The 17,031-nt window shown below is 55.5% G+C and overlaps 3 protein-coding genes across 3 annotated transcripts; 2 read left to right on the top strand and 1 right to left on the bottom strand.

The window, feature by feature from the left end:
- Positions 1-1,247: 1,247 nt before the first annotated feature.
- S1PR4 (sphingosine-1-phosphate receptor 4) lies at positions 1,248-2,616 on the bottom strand (the record flags this gene model as incomplete). The annotated part of the gene is made up of 1 exon (XM_084302540.1): positions 1,248-2,616. Exon 1 carries the CDS (start codon positions 2,472-2,474, stop codon positions 1,248-1,250), a length of 1,227 nt encoding a protein of 408 aa, XP_084158666.1. The 5' UTR covers positions 2,475-2,616.
- A 5,347-nt stretch (positions 2,617-7,963) lies between these two features.
- LOC311219484 (mast cell protease 1A-like) lies at positions 7,964-10,376 on the top strand (the record flags this gene model as incomplete). Its single annotated transcript, XM_084302622.1, has 6 exons — positions 7,964-7,999; positions 8,573-8,765; positions 8,856-9,000; positions 9,192-9,327; positions 9,616-9,867; positions 10,183-10,376. 6 exons carry the CDS (start codon positions 7,964-7,966, stop codon positions 10,315-10,317), a joined length of 897 nt encoding a protein of 298 aa, XP_084158748.1. The 3' UTR covers positions 10,318-10,376.
- Positions 10,377-13,357: 2,981 nt separating this feature from the next.
- Positions 13,358-15,898, top strand: LOC311219632 (granzyme G-like; the record flags this gene model as incomplete). Its single annotated transcript, XM_084302842.1, has 5 exons — positions 13,358-13,544; positions 13,653-13,800; positions 14,667-14,808; positions 14,964-15,197; positions 15,761-15,898. 5 exons carry the CDS (start codon positions 13,358-13,360, stop codon positions 15,896-15,898), a joined length of 849 nt encoding a protein of 282 aa, XP_084158968.1.
- Positions 15,899-17,031: the final 1,133 nt, after the last annotated feature.

The raw sequence follows: 17,031 nt of genomic DNA, 5'->3' as shown, positions 1-17,031 counted from the left end.
CCTTTCCCCAGCTGTGCTGAACTTCACAGGGCTTGGGGCAGGCTCCACCCCACTCTGCCCTCAGGGTGATGACACAGTTCCAGGCCGTTGAAGTGATTCTTGCAAATCTGTTCTGTTGCAAAATGTTCTTTTTCAAAAAGGTTCCTGGAAGGATGCAGCCTTTTTGTCCCAGAAAGGAAGAGGAAACGAATCATGCTGCTTACATTCAGGTGTAATCCAGACCCCACTGGAGACAATAGGACACAAAGGCATCTGGAAGCTGCTGCTCAGCCTCCTGGCAGTGTCTACTGTGATGGGCACCGCCGCTGTGCAAGGAACTTGGTTTTGCTGGAGCACAACCCACATGGCACTGCAGTCGCTCTGCTCTTACCCAAAGGGTTTGGCCAGATGCCATGGTGGCACCAGACACCAGAGTCATCATTCTGTCGTACCTCCCGTTGCACACGGTGGTGCTAGGGCTGTCAGTGCAGGTGCAGACCCGTGCCCAGAGGCACAGCAGAGCTCTTCTTGCTGCCAGGCTGGAAACAGTCACAGTTCTTGGCTGGCCACAGTGCCCATCTCTGCACTCCTGCGAGGGATGAGGCTGCTGCTGCTGCCCTTTGCCGGTCCTGTGAGAGGTTTGTGCTGCACAGCAGGTGGGCACATGGCTCCTGGCCAGGGACCTCTGAGGTGACCCCAGCCACGCACATTTTCACTTGCAAACCCAGTTCCTGACTCCCTGCGAAGACATCGAGCCCACATTCTTTTCCAGCAGCTGTGCCCACTGCAGTGACTCCAGAGGCTATAAGCTACAGAAGACTCAGGTGTCACCTCCAGCCCTGCATGACATGCTGGGGCAGCACTGCCAGCCTAGCCTGACCCTAAAGAGTTGGGGCAGTCTAGATGGGGGTAGCCATCCCATCCCTCATCGTGTCTTGGGGCAAAATTGGGGCAGGTACAGCACCTGTGTCCGTGCACACACAGAGCAGGGCCCACCTGGAAGCTGGGCACAGCAGTTGTCTGAGCATGGCATCGATCCCAGACCATGCCCATATCCCATTGGGGCAGCAATGACTGTTCCCATGCTGCACCCACAACGAAGCAACGTCCCGGTCAAAAGGGGCTGGGAAGCCTGGCCACGGTTAACAGCTGAGGTGAGGCAGCACCCGGTGAGCCCAAGCTGAACATCAGACAGTTCTGACAGGCCAGAACCAGCAGGGTGAAGTCCTGGTGGGCTGTCTGGCCATCCCTTCTCTCCCCATGGCCTCTCAGAGGCTGGGGAGGTTGCTCATCATGCTGGAGTTGCTGGAGAGAGGTGCTCTGGGCCGGGCATTCAGGGCCACAGAGCTGCGGAAGCTCTCCCGGTAGCGCAGGGAGCTCTCCGTGGATGAGCCAGAGTTGATGTCTGTGATGACCAGGCAGTCCCCAGGCTTGCAAAGCCCAACCCTGAGGCAGCAGCAGCACAGCAGGCTTCCCACAGCACGGCGCACCTCCACGCTGCGGAGGGAGTAAATGATGGGGTTAACGCCCGAGTTGAGCATGGCCAGAGCCAAGGTCCAGTCCAGGCTGTGGAGGAGTCTGCAGGTTTGTGTCTCACAGAACACATCAAAGAGCATCAGGGCAAAGAGAGGGCTCCAGCAAATGATGAAGGCACCCAGGATCATCAGCACAGTCTTGAGCAAGCGCAGGGATCGTTTGCGGCTGTGCCGAGAAGTGGTTTGCTTAGAACTGGCCTGGACCAGCTGGAAGATGGAGATGTAGAGGCCGATGATCCCCAGGAGGATGATGCTGAACATGACCACAGAGAAGAGGATGTAGTTCTTGGAGTAAAGAGGCAGGAGGACAGAGCAGGCATTGAAGTCGCACAGACAGTTCCAGCCCAGCAGCGGAAGCAGCCCAATGATGAAGGCCAGAAGCCAGCAGGAGATAATGAGCCCGCGCAAGCGCAGGGTCTTGCTGGCTTCGTTCTCAGCAATTGGCCTTACCATGGCACTGTAGCGCTCAATGGCCGTCACAAGCAAGCTGAAGGTGGAAGCAGCCAGCGCGATGAAGAGAATGCCTTCCCGGAGGAACCAGAGCTGAGGTGAAAGTTGGAAGGTCTTCTTGCCTGAGAGGCAGAGATTAGAAAGGTAGGCAACACCTGCAAGCAGGTCGCTCACGGTGATGCTGGCAATGCAGGAGTAGACCCAGCGCCGGGCTCGCAGGCACCGCAGGATGGCCAGCAGCACGAGCAGGTTCTCCAGGATGATGATGCAGCTGATGATGACAAAGGTTGTGCGGATGAGGCCCATGCCCTCGTCCCGGGACTGCCGGTTGGTCAGCTTTCCTGTGAAGTTATAGTGCTGCAGGATGATGTTCACATTCCTCATGGCAGCCAGCTGCAAGCAGGAACCTTTCCTGTCAAGGAGGTCCAGTCTGAGCTCAGGATATTGAGCAGAGCCCAGTGGAAGGGGGAAGGAGCGATTCACCAGCCAGCTCAGCCCCGGGCCATCCATCTTCCAAGCCTACGTCAGCAGCCAAGGGATGCACAACGGAGCAAGGGTCGAAGTGGCGTTGGGAGCAGGGCAGACCTTCTGTTTGAGGGCTGGAGGCAGGTGTGAGTCTGCCCCTGAGGCCAGCAGCTCTGCCCAGCGTGGAGATGAGAGTTAGACCCCTGTCTGCCAGCCTTGCAGCACTGAAAGAGCAACGGGAGAGAAGGGTGAGGTGTTTTGTAAGGCCACGCGTGAGCATGGGCTTCCTGTTGTTTAATAAAGTTTCCTGTTGTGAACTAGAGTATTGACATGGTCTCTGGCAGCTGTCAACATTTCTCAGTAAGGAGAAATGAGAGGGTGGGATCCATTGGTTTGATCAAAGCCAAACGCTAGCAGGAGCACCCAGACAGCTGAGGCACTAACAGCTTTGCCTTTTGTGGCGTGAAATTCACTCCTGAGCCTGGCTGAGAGCAACTGCCCCATCATCGAGTGCCCTGCACACCACCTGTGCCCAGACTCATCCTTCTCCAAGAGGAAGCTCCATGTTCCCATTCAATCTTCTGGGCTCCTCCATGGGCCCAGCTCCTGCCAGTCTCTCAGGATGCATCCACCCAAGTCCTGTCCTATCGAAGCAGCAAGTCCAGTCACCTGGGTGTTTGAAGCTGGGGCTCAGCTACTCCCAGCTCAGAGGAAACCAGCTGGTCAAAGCCTTACTTGTGCCCTGGTGCTGCACACTCCACCTTCTGCTCTCCAAGCATCTGCTAAAGATGGGTCAGGGTCTTCCCACTGCCTAGGTCCATGCAGGGAAACTGAGGCACAAAGCTGCTGCCTCTTGCCTCGCGTTGCAGAAGGGGCATGGTGCCATGGCTGGGACCAGAAGCCCGGGGTCCTGACCTGACTGCAGCATTAACATCTACCACTGATCATTCCCTATGTCTGCAAAACCTGACTGGAGATGTGTTCTTGCAACACGTTATTCCCAGCCCAGCTGTTGTTTGCCTCATGACTCACCTGTCACGGCTGGCCCGAGGCTCTCGCTGCAGGAGGGAGGCTCAGCAGCCAGCAGTGCTTTCCAGCTGCTCGTCCAAGGCCCAGCACAGAGTAGGTAGTGGGGAGAGCTCCTTGTATGAAATAAGTGAGATTTCCACCTACCGAAGTGAAAAAAGGGAAGTTACAACATCAACCACATTTCTCTGGCAGGATGGACCCACCCAACAGATGCGAAGAGACATAGAGAAAAGAGCATCTTTCAGCTCAGGATCGTGGCAGAAGCTTTGCCCTGCTGTCTGCTTTCACCTTTGTTCTCACTCTAGACTGGCACAAAGTCAGGGAGAGGCCCACAGTTTTCTGCTTTCTGCTTTCTCCCACTGGCATGGCGAGCAGGGATCCTGGGAGCCAGCCCCTGCTTGAGGAACAGAGAAGTCCTAGCCTGGATCATGACATGGGCAAGTGGAAAATGCAAAGGGGACTCCTGCTGCAGGAACTTGTGCAAGCAAGAATTGTTCTCATTGAGAGCTGAGGGCTCGGTCCTCCATGGTGGCCCTTTCTGCCGGCAGTTTGGGCTTTTCTGTCAGCAGAGGTCAGAGCACAGCACTGTATGGGCTGCTGCAGGGAAGGTTAACAGCCCAGCCAGACCCAGTACAATAAGCTCATGCTGATAAAGTCAGCAGACCCCAAGCTTGAGGGGGCAAAAATCAGCAGGAAGGCTGGGCTGTGAGCACAGTGCAGGCCAGAGGAGAGGAGTTCAAGGGCACCCATTCAGCACCCAGAGCTCACTCCCAAAGGGGCTGAACAGACACTCCCAGCACAGCACCGGAATCAAAAGGGCGAATGCGACTCTTGTACATCCTTCCGCGTCGTTCTTGCTTCAGGTTGGGCCTCCAGATGTGTTTACATCTGCTCCTGTAGGCAGAGGACAGTTGGCAGGAAGTCCCTAAAAAGATCCCAAGGGTCCAGAGCAGCTTCTCAAATAGCTGGCAGCATTTAGCAGCCTTAGAAAGGAGATGGCTGGCAGGAGTGAGCTCTTTGCCAGGGAGATCTGCAGAGAGCATGGTGCAGGTGGGAGGCAAATGGTTTTGATGGCAGGAGGCAGATGAACAGCTGGGAAGGCTCAGTGCACCCTCCAAAGGGGTGCTGGGCCCGCTCAACCAGCCAAATATCACAGGCTTGTCCTTGTGCCCCTTCCACGAGCATGCCAGGTGCTACACGAAAAGCAGGGCTGATTACTTTGTAAAGAGCTGTTCCAGTAAAATAAAACCCCATTCCTTGCTCTGCCCTAGCCTCTGGCTTGTTCGGCCTTTTAGTAGAAGAGGGGACCAGGTACCTGTGAAGCTCACCACGGTTCTACAGCACGTCCACAATAGGTAACTGTCTCTGGGAAGATGCTGGAGCTGCACCCCAGCACCCGTGGGTCCCCTTGCCCCATGCGGCTGGTCCGCAGCAGGGCCTTGCACAAACCCAGCCCACATGCCTGCCACAGAGCTGCTGCTCCCAGCCCCCACAGGGATGTCCCCAGCTTTACTTGAGGGCACTGAGGCTCCCCCTCAGCAGGGCACCACTGGGGGACAAGTTCCTGTTGTTCTGCAGTGGCTCCCCGTTGCTATCTGCACAAGCACCAGCTGAGCTTCATCTTGATACGTCTCCTTCACTGCCATTTCAGTTCAGATGTTCTTTCCTTGAAATGAAGGGGCAGAGGAGGGACATGCTATCCTGCAACATTTGTCATCTCTTTCCTGCAGATCGAGACCACAAGTTACTTGAATCTGCCTGATAGCTGCCAAGTGCTGGCCTTGGAAGGACCGGGGAGGTGCAGGGGCCAGCAGCCACCTCCTGGACCCTCTGCCAGAGCTGTGGCCATGCAGGCGTCCTCAGATGCTGAGATGAAGCAGCTCCATAAAAGAAGCTGCAAAGCCCTCTGCAGCCTGCAGGAAGGCAAGAGTGCCATTGCAGACAGGGGCACCCAGAGACGAGCAGCTTGCAGCATGGCAGGGCACCTGGGCACTCTTGCCCTGCTCCCAGGAGGGTGTCAGGCTCCAGGACAGCTCTGGAGATGGAGGGGGGGGGGGGGTCTGGCTGCAGCAGCCACAGCCATACCCCACCTCCCTTTGATGCTGCTCACTGTCCTGTCCCAATGCCCTGAGAAACATCAGTGGAAGCAACTGTGCAAGGGTTCCCTGCACCAGGCCAGGTTCAGGCAGCTCAGCATCATGCTTAGCTGCTGCATCATGCTGCTTCAGCTCAGCATCACATGCAGGAAAGAGGCCAAGAAGAAGGCAAGAAAGCAACCCTTCCCCTGGCCAGCCTCTGGCAGCATCAGGCAGTCAGCAGATGATGCATCCGGACCACTGCAATTAACAGTTGTCAACAGATTTATCATTCGCAAAATCTCTCTCATACCTGTCTAAACTTATTTATATGTTTGACCTTCAAGCTCTACCCAGTGGCAGGTACAGCCTGCTGACTCCAATGCAAGCTACTTGTGTAGGCAGCATGACAGAGGTAGTTTTATTTACCAAGTAATTTTTAAAAGCTGGGCCTTACACATTTCTAATTTTTGCCCAGCCAAACTCCATGCAACTGATGGAAAAAAGAACCATGGAAAGAGAGATGCAAATGCATTTTGAACAGAGAAGCGTTAGGGCAAAGCTGAAGGTGCTGTAGGGGACAGCAGGTTACATCACTGGGCAGGCATCACAGGCTGCAACTCCTGCACTTGAGTTCTGATCAGCCCTTGGGGAGTGACAGCAAGCTATGAATGCAAGATAAAACATCAATGATTTCAGTTGAGGTTTTCCTGCAGTGCTGCTGCACAGCCCCGATTAAAACTTGTATTTACAGACATTCTGATTAAGTGGGTGAAGCTCTGTGGGGAGCTCTGTCCCCCAGCCTCCCTCCCCACACACATCCTGTCCCCACTGCATGGCCTGGTGGGGCACCAGCCAGGGCGTCCAACCACCCCCAGGTGTTTTTCTGCTCCAGGAAGGGTGGAGTTGTGCCGCTTCAGATATGACTGATTGCTCCTGACGGTTGGTTGCAGATGCTTGCTCTGGTCTCTTGCAGCAGGTCATCCTCCCGGTGGCACATCCCATCCCTAGTGCAGCAGGGTACTGCCAGGAGCTGGGGAGGGAGCCACAGCAGGGCCCCCCAGACGGGAAACACCGAGCCCAAGAGACCAGCCCTTAGGCAGGATCGTCTCAGCCACAGTTGTTGTTCACTGAAATTCGGTGGGTGGGTCTCTGTAGGAATAGAGTTCACTGCAGTGAGCCTCTGCATTTGAAGGAAAACAAGAACATGAAAGAGAAAGTTTTGCTATCGTCTTGTCTTGACCACATTAATGACCTTAAAAGGCAAAGTTTGGTTGATTTTTTTTTCTTTAAGTGGTTTTTCTTTAAAAGCTTGAATTTCCTCAAAGCAAAAAACTTTAAGCAGAAAGCAAACAGCTGCATAAAATGCTTCTCCACTCAAAAACCTTGCCTGGGAGTCACCCCAGTGACCCACATCACCCATGGACCAGCTCAGCCCATCTCCCAAGGTGTCACACCTTTCTCTCCTCTGTGCCGGGTTTGTGATTGTGACCCCTTGGATGGTTCACAACACAAGGCCCTGGGCATTTCCAGCTCTCATCTGCTGTGGGGTGGCAGCTTCAGAGCCATGCGTCCCCCAGCACCCCTCCTTCCAGTGTGAGCTCACACAGCTGCCACCTCCTGAGCCCTGCCCCAGCCACTGCGCGAGGGAACGGCCGGGGAGGGCTCGGGGCAAACAGTGGGGCACAGCAGGGTGCTGGCAGACGCGCAGCCCAGGCTCCACACAGAGGAAACGGGGCTGGTCTGACACCCAAGGTGGTGGCAGTCCCTCTGGTCTGGCTGCCCCTGACCTTCAGATGCTTTTGCGTTGGAGCAAAGGTCGAGAGTTCTTGAAAGCCTGTGAGCATGGAAAAGACACCTTCAGTGACTGGCGCTCCTTGCTCTTTATCTGCCGTGTCGATAAAGATCTTTTCTTTAGCATCTAATTTTCTCTCATGCCCCTTCCAGTAAAGGGTCCTGTTATGACTACAGAACGCAACGTGCAATCTCTTCTCAGCAGAGCAGGCACCTCACACAGAATTAACCCTAACAGATTTATGCCTCGCACACAATAGCCCAGGCAAGCTCCAGGGAGCATGAAACAATGCGACGAAGTGGGACAACCTCACAGGAGGGGAAAATGAAGGTAGTTAAGGGCTAGGAAGAGCAATCAGGAAGGACAACTTTAAACAATGCAGGACTGTATGGCACAGTTCTCTCTGAGATTGCAGCCTGTGAGTCAGGCAGTTCTTCATGCAAGTCACAGGCTCAGCTGCCATCATAGGACACACTTGGAAAGCTGAAGGCCAGAAGGAAAGTGCCCACAGCCACCAGCCGAGGCCATGAACGAGCCAGAAGTAGGAAGAACATAGGTGTCCTGAGCATCAGGCCCATGCCTCTCATACAGTGATTTGGTCACCTCTTTGAACAAGGGTCACCTGTGGCAGTCCGATGACGATCTCTATTGAGGACTACAGCCAGGAAGGGGTGAGTGCAGCATGACTGGTGCTCAGCTGAGCATTTAGCCAAATCACCCCTTGCTAGGGGCAAGCTGAAGACAGCAATTGCAGCGTGGTTTGCAGGTGATTTCAGGCCAGGGAACAAGGGGAGCAGTGAATCCAGAGCAGGGTGGATGAAGCCTCCTGAACAGGTATGCTAGTGGCCAGACCAGCTGCAGAGGCAGCACCTGCAGTCATTGAACTGGACAAGAAAGTGTGAAGCGACCTGACCCCTCCTGGAGCACGTGCCAGGAGCTAGAGGAGGTGCAGTAGGAGACAGCCTGATTGACAGAGCTGGAGGACACCATGCTTTGAAACAGACAGATGTGATCTGTCCTGCAACCAAACTGGGGAAGAAATGCTAAATCACAACCTGGAGATCCCCTTGGACACCTCTCCCGGCTGGCACCACTGTGGCTTCGGCACCATTCTGCACTCTGCCCTGGCCTTTCTGTCTTGCATATCGCTCACTGATCACAGCCTCTGAACACGCAGGCATGTGAGCAGGCCGGGCAGCAGAGATGCAGATAGACCGTCAGGGTTACTGCACTGCTCTGATTAGCACAATCAGGCCATCGCACATGGTTTCCTGGCTGCTGGGTACAGCTGGTCCCAGGGTATAAAGCCAGCCCTTGGGCACAGGGATGCTAAGACTTCCACACAGCCTGGCAGCAGCACCCAGTGGTGGGAGATGTGCCGGTCCCAGCTGCTCCTGGCCCTGCTGCTGCTGTTCTCCTGCCCGTGGGCTGATACCAGTAAGCTGGGGTACTGCGAGGGTCTGTGCAGGAGGCTGCTGGTCTGGGCTCTGGCCTCAGCAGCTCACTCTGCAGTGGGATGTCTTTCAGGTGCTCTATGGGGTCAGATTGTGGGAGGCCATGAGGCTCAGCCCCACTCCCACCCTTACATGGCATACCTGAAGATAGGAAAGTCCGCCTGCGGAGGCTTCCTGGTGGCCCCTGACTGGGTGATGACAGCTGCACACTGCATGGGGTGAGTACCTTGTACAGGAACTTTGCCCACCTCTTTCTCCCCTAACCAGAGAGGTCCATCACTAGAGTCATCTTGGAGCCGGTTCCTCTTTCTCCTGCACCTAGCAGCTCTCTCCACCTGCCTGAGAAAGGGCAGGGAAGCAAGTGTGACCCAGCCTCTTTTCCTCCTCTCTCTTCTGCTGCCGTGGTCAGGAATGCCACAATCATCCTGGGGGCTCACAACATCTATGAACCAGAAACAACGCACCAGGTCCGGGGAGTTCTCAGATACCACCGGCACCCTGAGTATGACCCCAGAACCGTGTCTAACGACATCATGCTGCTCAAGGCAAGGCAGGCCTGCAGGGTGGAGGTGGGCTGTGGGCATAGCAGGGGCTGAGCAGAGCACCATCATGCTGTTGGCTTCTCCTGCAAGCCATCGCCTTCTTCTGCCATGGGTGCTGGATTGGGAGGGACCCAGGAGGGAAGCATGGGCAGGGCTTGTGTCACATGCCATCTTCACAGCACCTCACCAGTACTTGTGGTGCTGTACGCCCCTCTGCACCTCCCCTGTCTCTGCGGGTGGAGTGTCCCCCAGCTGCTCACAGCCTTCTCCAAAAGCTTTGCTCTCTCCCAGCTGACAGCAAAGGCCACACTCAACAGCTACGTCAAAACCATCCCCCTGCCCAAGACCAGCGGCTACCTCCCCACAGGCACCAAGTGCAGCATAGCTGGTTGGGGCCTGATCGACAAGGACCAGGAAACCAGCAAGCTCTTTGAAACCAAAGTCACCATCTACAGCCGCAGGAAGTGCGTCCACTTCTATCCACACCTCAGTGCTGGCATGGTGTGTGCCGGCAGCTTCCACGAGCTGAGGGACTCCAGCCAGGTACAGCTGAGGGGCTCAGCCACAGGGCAGGGGGCTGCTTGCAGTGGGGGCTGCTCCTGGCACAGGCTCGGCAGGATGCCAGGAGAGGTGACTAGAACGCAGTTCCTGTGCCCGCGTGGACGGGCTCCCGGGATGCCCCTGGCATCCTGATCCATGTGCGGTCCCGGGGGCAGAGCCCCAGCTTGCCTACTGTGGGCAGCTCCTGCATCGGGGCGGGCAGGAGCAGGCTGGCCCTGATGGCAGAGGCTGGGCGGGAGGGCTGAGGTAGGACCCGATCCCACAGTGGCTTTGACAACTGGTCTTGTCTGTCCTCAGGGTGATTCTGGTGGGCCCCTGGTGTGCAATAAGGTGGCACGAGGCATCGTTTCCTTCGGGCATGACAACCCCCCTGGGGTCTATACCCGCATCTCCAACTACCTGCCCTGGATCAAAAAAACCATGAAGAAGTAACAGCAACACCAGCGCAGCCCTGGGGACACCCTGGTTTCCTTCCTGCCCCTACCAAAGGCTCAGCTCCCTCTCCTTTCCTTGGGAACCCAAGTGCCCTGATGTATGCCTGCAAGGGCCCGTTTCTTTGTTCTGAGGCTGCTGTCCCACTGTCTGCCTGTGCCAGGAAGCCAGTTTGGTGCCACATTAAGTCACCCTGGCAGAAAGGAGGATTGTCCCAGGTGGCACCAGAAAGGGGCAGTACCACTGGGGATCCCATTTCCTTCAGAGACATCCCTGTCCCTGCTTAAACCTCGCTGCACTTGAAACACCCACAGTAAACTCAGAGCTGCCTTTTTTAGCATATCTGTCTCCTCCTTCCTCGCACCTCGTCCTGGGGAGGAGGGAGGGCTGGGCCAGGTCAGCAGTCAGCCTGCTGGGACAGAGGCAGCAGGAGCTCTGCAACCACCAGGTTGCTACCAGGCTGGGAGAAAAAGAGCTGCAGCTGCTGCTCCTGGAGCCACGGCGAGACTGCCGTAGGGAGCGATATGGCCAAGCTGCAAGTGGGGCGGGTGGGGGTTCGCTGCAGGTGGGCAGGTTTTCCTGTGAGGGGCTCCCAGCGGGCCTCTGCCAGGGAAAGTGGCCACGCACAGCTCAGGGCCCTGTGCTAGCTCGCTCAAACAGTGCTAGCATAGGGGATCTGCTTCCCCTGCCCATTGCGGGGCGGTGATGGCAGAGAGCTGGGAGGCGAGGGGAAGCGATGTGCACACACCCCATTCACCAAGTTCAACAATGTCATGAGCCCTCCAGCGGCCAGTCCTCAGTCCTCCTCCTCTAGAGCAGCTGCATGATGCCCTGAGTAGAGACATGCAGACCCTGTAATGATCATTCTCAAAGTGTTAGTAAAGGACCTGAGTCTGCAAAGGCGCCCAACTCCATGCTGCTGTCTCCTTGCTTCCCAGGCCAGCTATTGCAGGATAGCCTGACCCTTTCCCTGGGGAAAATCAGGGTGAGTTCTTGCTGGGAGCTATCAGCATGGAGCTTGTGGGCACATTCCTGCCCCTCTCAGCAAAACAAGCTCAGCCCTCGCAGCATAGGCTGCTGTAGCAGCAGCACAAAACCAAAAGGTCTCACAGCTCTCAGCCAGGCGACACTTGGAGCTCAGCTTCTGCTCCCCACAGAAGATGCACCATCCTCAGACAGCCCCTGCATGGGAGTCTGACCACTCTGCACTACGTTTCCCTGAGCCTCAGGCTTCTCTTTAATTCCAGACACCATTTCTGATGGTGTCTCTACAGAGATAGAAGAGGGCCAGGCACTCTCCTGGAGGAGATGGCACCAGGCAGGACAGTGCACCAGTAAACAAATACACTGCACCAATCCCTAGCGCAAGATGCCGGACATCTATGCAAGTTCCAGGGGAGATCAGGCTGGTTTGCAGAGGGGAAACCCAGTGGGAAATTTTGAACATACAGAAACTGTGTGCAATGCAAGGAAACAGGATGCTTGCCTTGTACTCATAGCCTTTCCCAGCTTTCCACTTAGCCACTTATGTCAGAGGGAGGAGATAGCCTCAATACGCCTGTGGTCCAGCCGCAGCTGCGTGCTCTCATGCTCCCTCTGCCCCTGCCTGGGGCAAAAAGAGATGATGCCACTTTTGTCTTCAGCACCCACACCATTCTGGGGAAACTCAGAATGGTCCACGGTTTGGGCTTCTGCTAACAGCTGCTATCAACCAGTAGATCTGCAAGTGAAAAGGCTGCAACTGCTTATCTTCGGAGTACAAATCTTTGTCACGTCAGGGTTTTCCTTGAAGCTCCAGCTGCTGCAGTCTTTGCACGAGAATGGCAGCTTTCAGATTAAAAAAGGGTTTTGCCCTGCAGCACTGGGGGTAGGAGGGAAGGCGAATTTACTGGCAGCCAGCGAGGATGCATCAGTCCCGTTTCGTCACAGCCCAAAGAAGGGACTTCTGGTGGGGCAAGGGAACAGGCACGCCAGTGTGGTGTGGGCGAGCGGTGGGGGTGCCCCAGAGACCAGCCCCCAGTCTGTCCTCCCCACGGTGCCAGGAGCAGCGGGTGCAGCCCTGGCTGGGGTGGACTTGGACACAATACCTCCCCGAGAGCCAGTGGGCAGTGAAGAGGCAGCATCCCAAACCCACGTCCCTCCCCCTCACCCACCCTCAACAGACCAGAGGCAAAGGCAGCCCTGGCTCCAGGCAGCATCCTCCGGTCTTCTCTCCTACCAGCCAGCAAAGGAGCAGTGACCCCCCAGTTCAACGGGAAACAATCACACCTAGGTTAAGGTACAGTAAGGTAGTTGGAAGAGACCTTCAAAGATCATCCAGTCCAACTGTTTGACCACTTCAGAACTAACCAGCAGTTAAAGCATATTATTCAAATGCCTCTTGAACCCTGGACAGCCATGGGGCATCAGGCTTGCTAGGAAGCCGGCTGCAGTGTTTGACCACCTAAACTGGAAAAAACATTTTCTGGAAAGAAACACTTAAAAGGGGGTCTTTTGCCATACAAAACAGAGCTCCAGATCAGCAGCTGGTGCAGAGCAGAGACCTTGTGGTACTAGCAGCAGTCATGCTGTTGTGGGCCAGGCTTATGAAGCTGCTGAAACAGCTCCTTGCCCCAGACAGCCATAGCCAGGGCAGCAGTATGGACACACGCACACCAGTTTTGTGAAGACTGTTCCTTGAACCAGGACTACACCTGCTGAAAAGCAGCAGGAGGGTTCTCAACTGCCTCCTTGGAATTGGTGCATCAAGTAAAACAAATCTTTTTTTTTTTTTTTTTGCAAAGCTTATGATAAAATCAAAAGACTACGCAAGAGCACAACAACAAATACAAGCTGCAATGTAACGGTATGCTGGCAGGCAAAGTGACAGGGTGGGTGCACTCCCTCCAGCTTGGAGGCAATGGGTTAATACTGGCTCTGGGTCCAGACAGGTGTCAGACGCCTCGAATCAGTCCCAAGCTGAAGGTGGGTTGATGCCCAAGGCTGACTGAATTCCCCCCTCAGATTGCTGAGGTGTGCAGTTTGCAGAGAGATTAATCAGATGAGTCTGACCTCTGCGGTTTCCTGGAGCCTAGTCTCAGGGTATAAAAACTTCCTGGGAGCAGGAAGAGACCCCAGTTGCAGCCTCACCTCCAAGGCATCCACCGAAGCCGAGCACGCTGCGATGGAGCACCTGCAGAAGCTCCTGCTCGCCCTCCTGTTGGTGGCATGTCCTCCGGCCAAAGCCAGTGAGTAGAGCGGGCACAGTGTGGGGCGAGGGCTGGGGAAGGCAGAGTCTCGGCCAGTGCGTACGGCAGCCCCTCCTGGCCCCTCGTCCTCAGCCCCACACATTGCAGGTCATGCCTGGAACCGGATGGCAGGAGCAGGCAGAGCCAAGGCCCCCGCCAGACCCTACATGGCTTATCTGGAAGGGAAGAACGGCCACTTCTGCGGGGGCTTCCTGGTGGCCCCCAGCTGGGTGATGACAGCAGCTCAGTGTTTCAGGTAAGATTTCTCTGCACAGCACCTGGCACACTGAGGTTGCTGAGCTGCCATGATCCTAGACGGAGGTCTGATAACTCCAGTCACTTCCTTCAGCAACAAAGCCTTTTCTAGCCTGGAGTGAGGCCACACTGCAGGGACAGGATGGGCTGGCACCCAGCAACTTGGCTCTGCCTGCGGTTCCTACTCAAGCCGCCCAACCCTGCAGCCTCCCCAGCACACATTTGGATGCTTATCTTTCTTTTTTCCCCCCTCTGTGGTCCATTCCTAGATGTGAACAGTCAGAAATTGGGCCAGCTTCTCCCCTTGCTGCCACTGACCTGCTGGCTTAACAGGGGTGGCTGGTGCCAGGCTCTGCCCTTTCTGCCACCACTGACCTGCCAGGCTGTTGTACAATTCAATGGTCTCATCGGTGAGCTGCTTTCCCAGCTCTCTTCCATCCCTCCAGCTCAAGGAGCTGGGGCAGTGGCAGGCAGAAGGGGCCCAGCTACTCACACACATGCTCTGGGTATCGATACTGGCAGCTCCAGGCCTGAAGGGCAGAAAGGAGCATCAGAAGAATCTGGCCTGGCTGAGGGCTGTCCCCTACCCCAGATCTTTCCCCACTTTCCAAAGGCAGCCCCTGCTGCCAATGGTCCTTGTGAGCATTAGACAAAATTAGTTGATCTTGAGATCCAGAGGCAAAGTAACCCATGGCATGCAGAGCCCCACTCTGTCAGCCAGTGATTCACTCTGCCCCCTGGCTGGGTGGGCTCACCTGCAGGACTCCTTGCTCTCACCAGTCTTCAAAGCCCAATCCATGCCCCCAGGCTATGCCTTGGTATCACCAAGACAAAGTCAATGACATACACTGTGCTCATTCTCACTAGCCACAAACCTCTGACTGTCATCCTTGGAGCCCACAACATTCAGAGAAGAGAGGAAAGCTGGCAAATGTTTGAAGTCCAGAGTTATCACTGCCATCCAGACTTCACCAATCCCATGAAGGGAAATGACATCCTCCTGCTGAAGGTAACTGCCCACCCGCAGCGCCTGTGTGGTCCTGTCTGCCCGAACTCACTACGTCCAGGGCTGAGCTGTGACAATGGAGTGGGAGGGGACATCCTTCAGCACAACCCATTTACAGGCAAAATACTTATTTCTATATTTTCTGTCTCCTTGCCCAGCTGAAAGGCAATGCTACCAGCAACAGCTACGTTAGGACCATTTCCTTCCAAAAAATAAAGGCCTCTGGAGGGACAGTGTGCAGCATAGCTGGCTGGGGCCACAAGGCACCCACTGCGACATTCCACGAAGCCAACGTCACCATCCACAAACAAAGGGACTGCCTAACCGTGTACCCTGGACTTGCCAACAACTTGATCTGTGCCAACAGTGGATCTGCTGGAGTGCCTGAAGAGGTCAGTTGGACATGGGGAGTGGATGGCTGCAGGGCAGGACTCAGACAGGTCCTAGGCACAACATGGTTTGGGCTAAAACCTCCACTGAAGAGGTGTTGTCTAAAATTGCTTGTCATTGTCAGCCCCCCCAGTCAGCTTCACCAGCATCCCACTCTTGCTGTCCTGGCACAGGAGCTAAAGAGGTGCCGTGGGTCTTGATTTCCAGGGATCTAACCATCACAGGGGCACCACACTTGTGCACAACACCCAGGATTCTGCACAACAGGACAACAGCTTGGCTGAAGAGGGGTTTGCCCTAAATTTCAGAGCTGGGCTGAATGCATTTTGTAGTGCTGTGCAGCCAAGAGAAGGGTGGAGATGAAGTGATGCTTCAGGCTATACTATTTGTCACTGTGCTGGTCCCAGACAGAACTTACAGGTCCTGTTTGGACCCAGAGCTGTCCACACCCACAGAAAGTCCCAAATTCTCCTGGAAAGCTCTGTCCTCATATCTGCAGCCTCCCTGTTCTTTGCAAATGCACCCACCTTCCCCCCAGTCAACACTGATCTCTCTTATTTTATAGGGTGATACTGGGGGACCACTTGTCTGCAACAACAAAGCCTATGGTATCTTCTCCTATCAGTACAAGAACCGGATTGGCTTCTACACACACATTGCTCCCTACCTTCCCTGGGTTGACAGCATCATGAAGTCGGCATGACTCCACACAACCCAGCTGCTGCCCTGGAAAGCTCATGCACCAGGGCTCACACTCACCTGCTGCTGCTTCTTTTCTCCCTGGGAAGCTTCTTCCACCGGTCCTCATGGATGTGGCAAGGAGTTCTCTCCAGCAAAGCAGGGGGCTTTGTGCAGAATTTGCACCTTGACTGAGCCTGTTCACCATGCGAGCTAGGGAGCACCCACGTGCACCGCGCACCTTCCCTGCTCCGGGCTGCCCTTTGGCCAAACCACTTGTGGCTCCAGCGAGAGCAGCAGGGCAGGCCCGAGTGAGGTGACCACAGCTACTGGGACATGTTCCTGGGGGATCCAAAGAGCAACCTCCTCCCCGCCCCTGGCATTTGTGATGCCTGGATCACCCTTGCCCATGCCCTGGGGTTACAGGGTTGTCCCAGCCCCAGGGGGAACAACACTTTCAGCTCCTGCTTCACTACTGATGCCGTCCCCTACCTCTGAAACTCGCTGCCTCATTTCTCCCCTCTTGCTGTAGCTCCACTGTTGTAAAAATACATAAAAACAATAAACTGCATGTGCATTTGAGAGCCTTCTATGATTTGAATTTGTATCAGTCTGGCTCCAGTCCTGAACAGCTCAGAAGAAAGTAATGGCCCAAAGTGCTGAATCCCAAGCTGGAAGTTTCTACCTAACCAGTAGCCTCCATTTTCTGTCCCACCTAAACCCACTGAAGAGGCGTCAAGCGTGGCATTCAGGGCAGGGACAGCCTCTTTGCCCCCTCTCAGCAGTGCAGAGGGCTTGGTCAAAACTGAAGAAGTCAATGAGTGATCTTCCAGCAGGAGATCATCTCCCCCATGTGATGCCACGTGAGCAGGCAGGGAAGGGGAGAGGGCACAGAGCACCAGGAGTGCCTGGGCTGCAGGACTGCTCACACCATGTCCCTGCTGGTGCCCTGGGGGTGGATGAGCCTTCCCCATGCCAGGGCAGCCCTGTGATAAGCCTCGCCAGTGGCCACTTCTTAGGCGGAGGACAGCACGAGCACCAGAGCCAGCTACCCGAAATCCAGGATGCAGGGTTTCAGAGAAGAGGAGGCACAGAGGCTTCCTGGAAACCACGACGCCTGCCCAGCCTACCCGGAAGCAGAGAACCCTGCGGGGGTGC

This window comes from Netta rufina (assembly GCF_964035555.1).
Source record: "Netta rufina genome assembly, chromosome: 28".
Taxonomy (NCBI): Eukaryota; Metazoa; Chordata; class Aves; order Anseriformes; family Anatidae; genus Netta; species Netta rufina.
The sequence above is the reverse complement of the archived record's forward strand: the minus strand, read 5'-3'. Positions and strand labels throughout refer to the sequence as shown.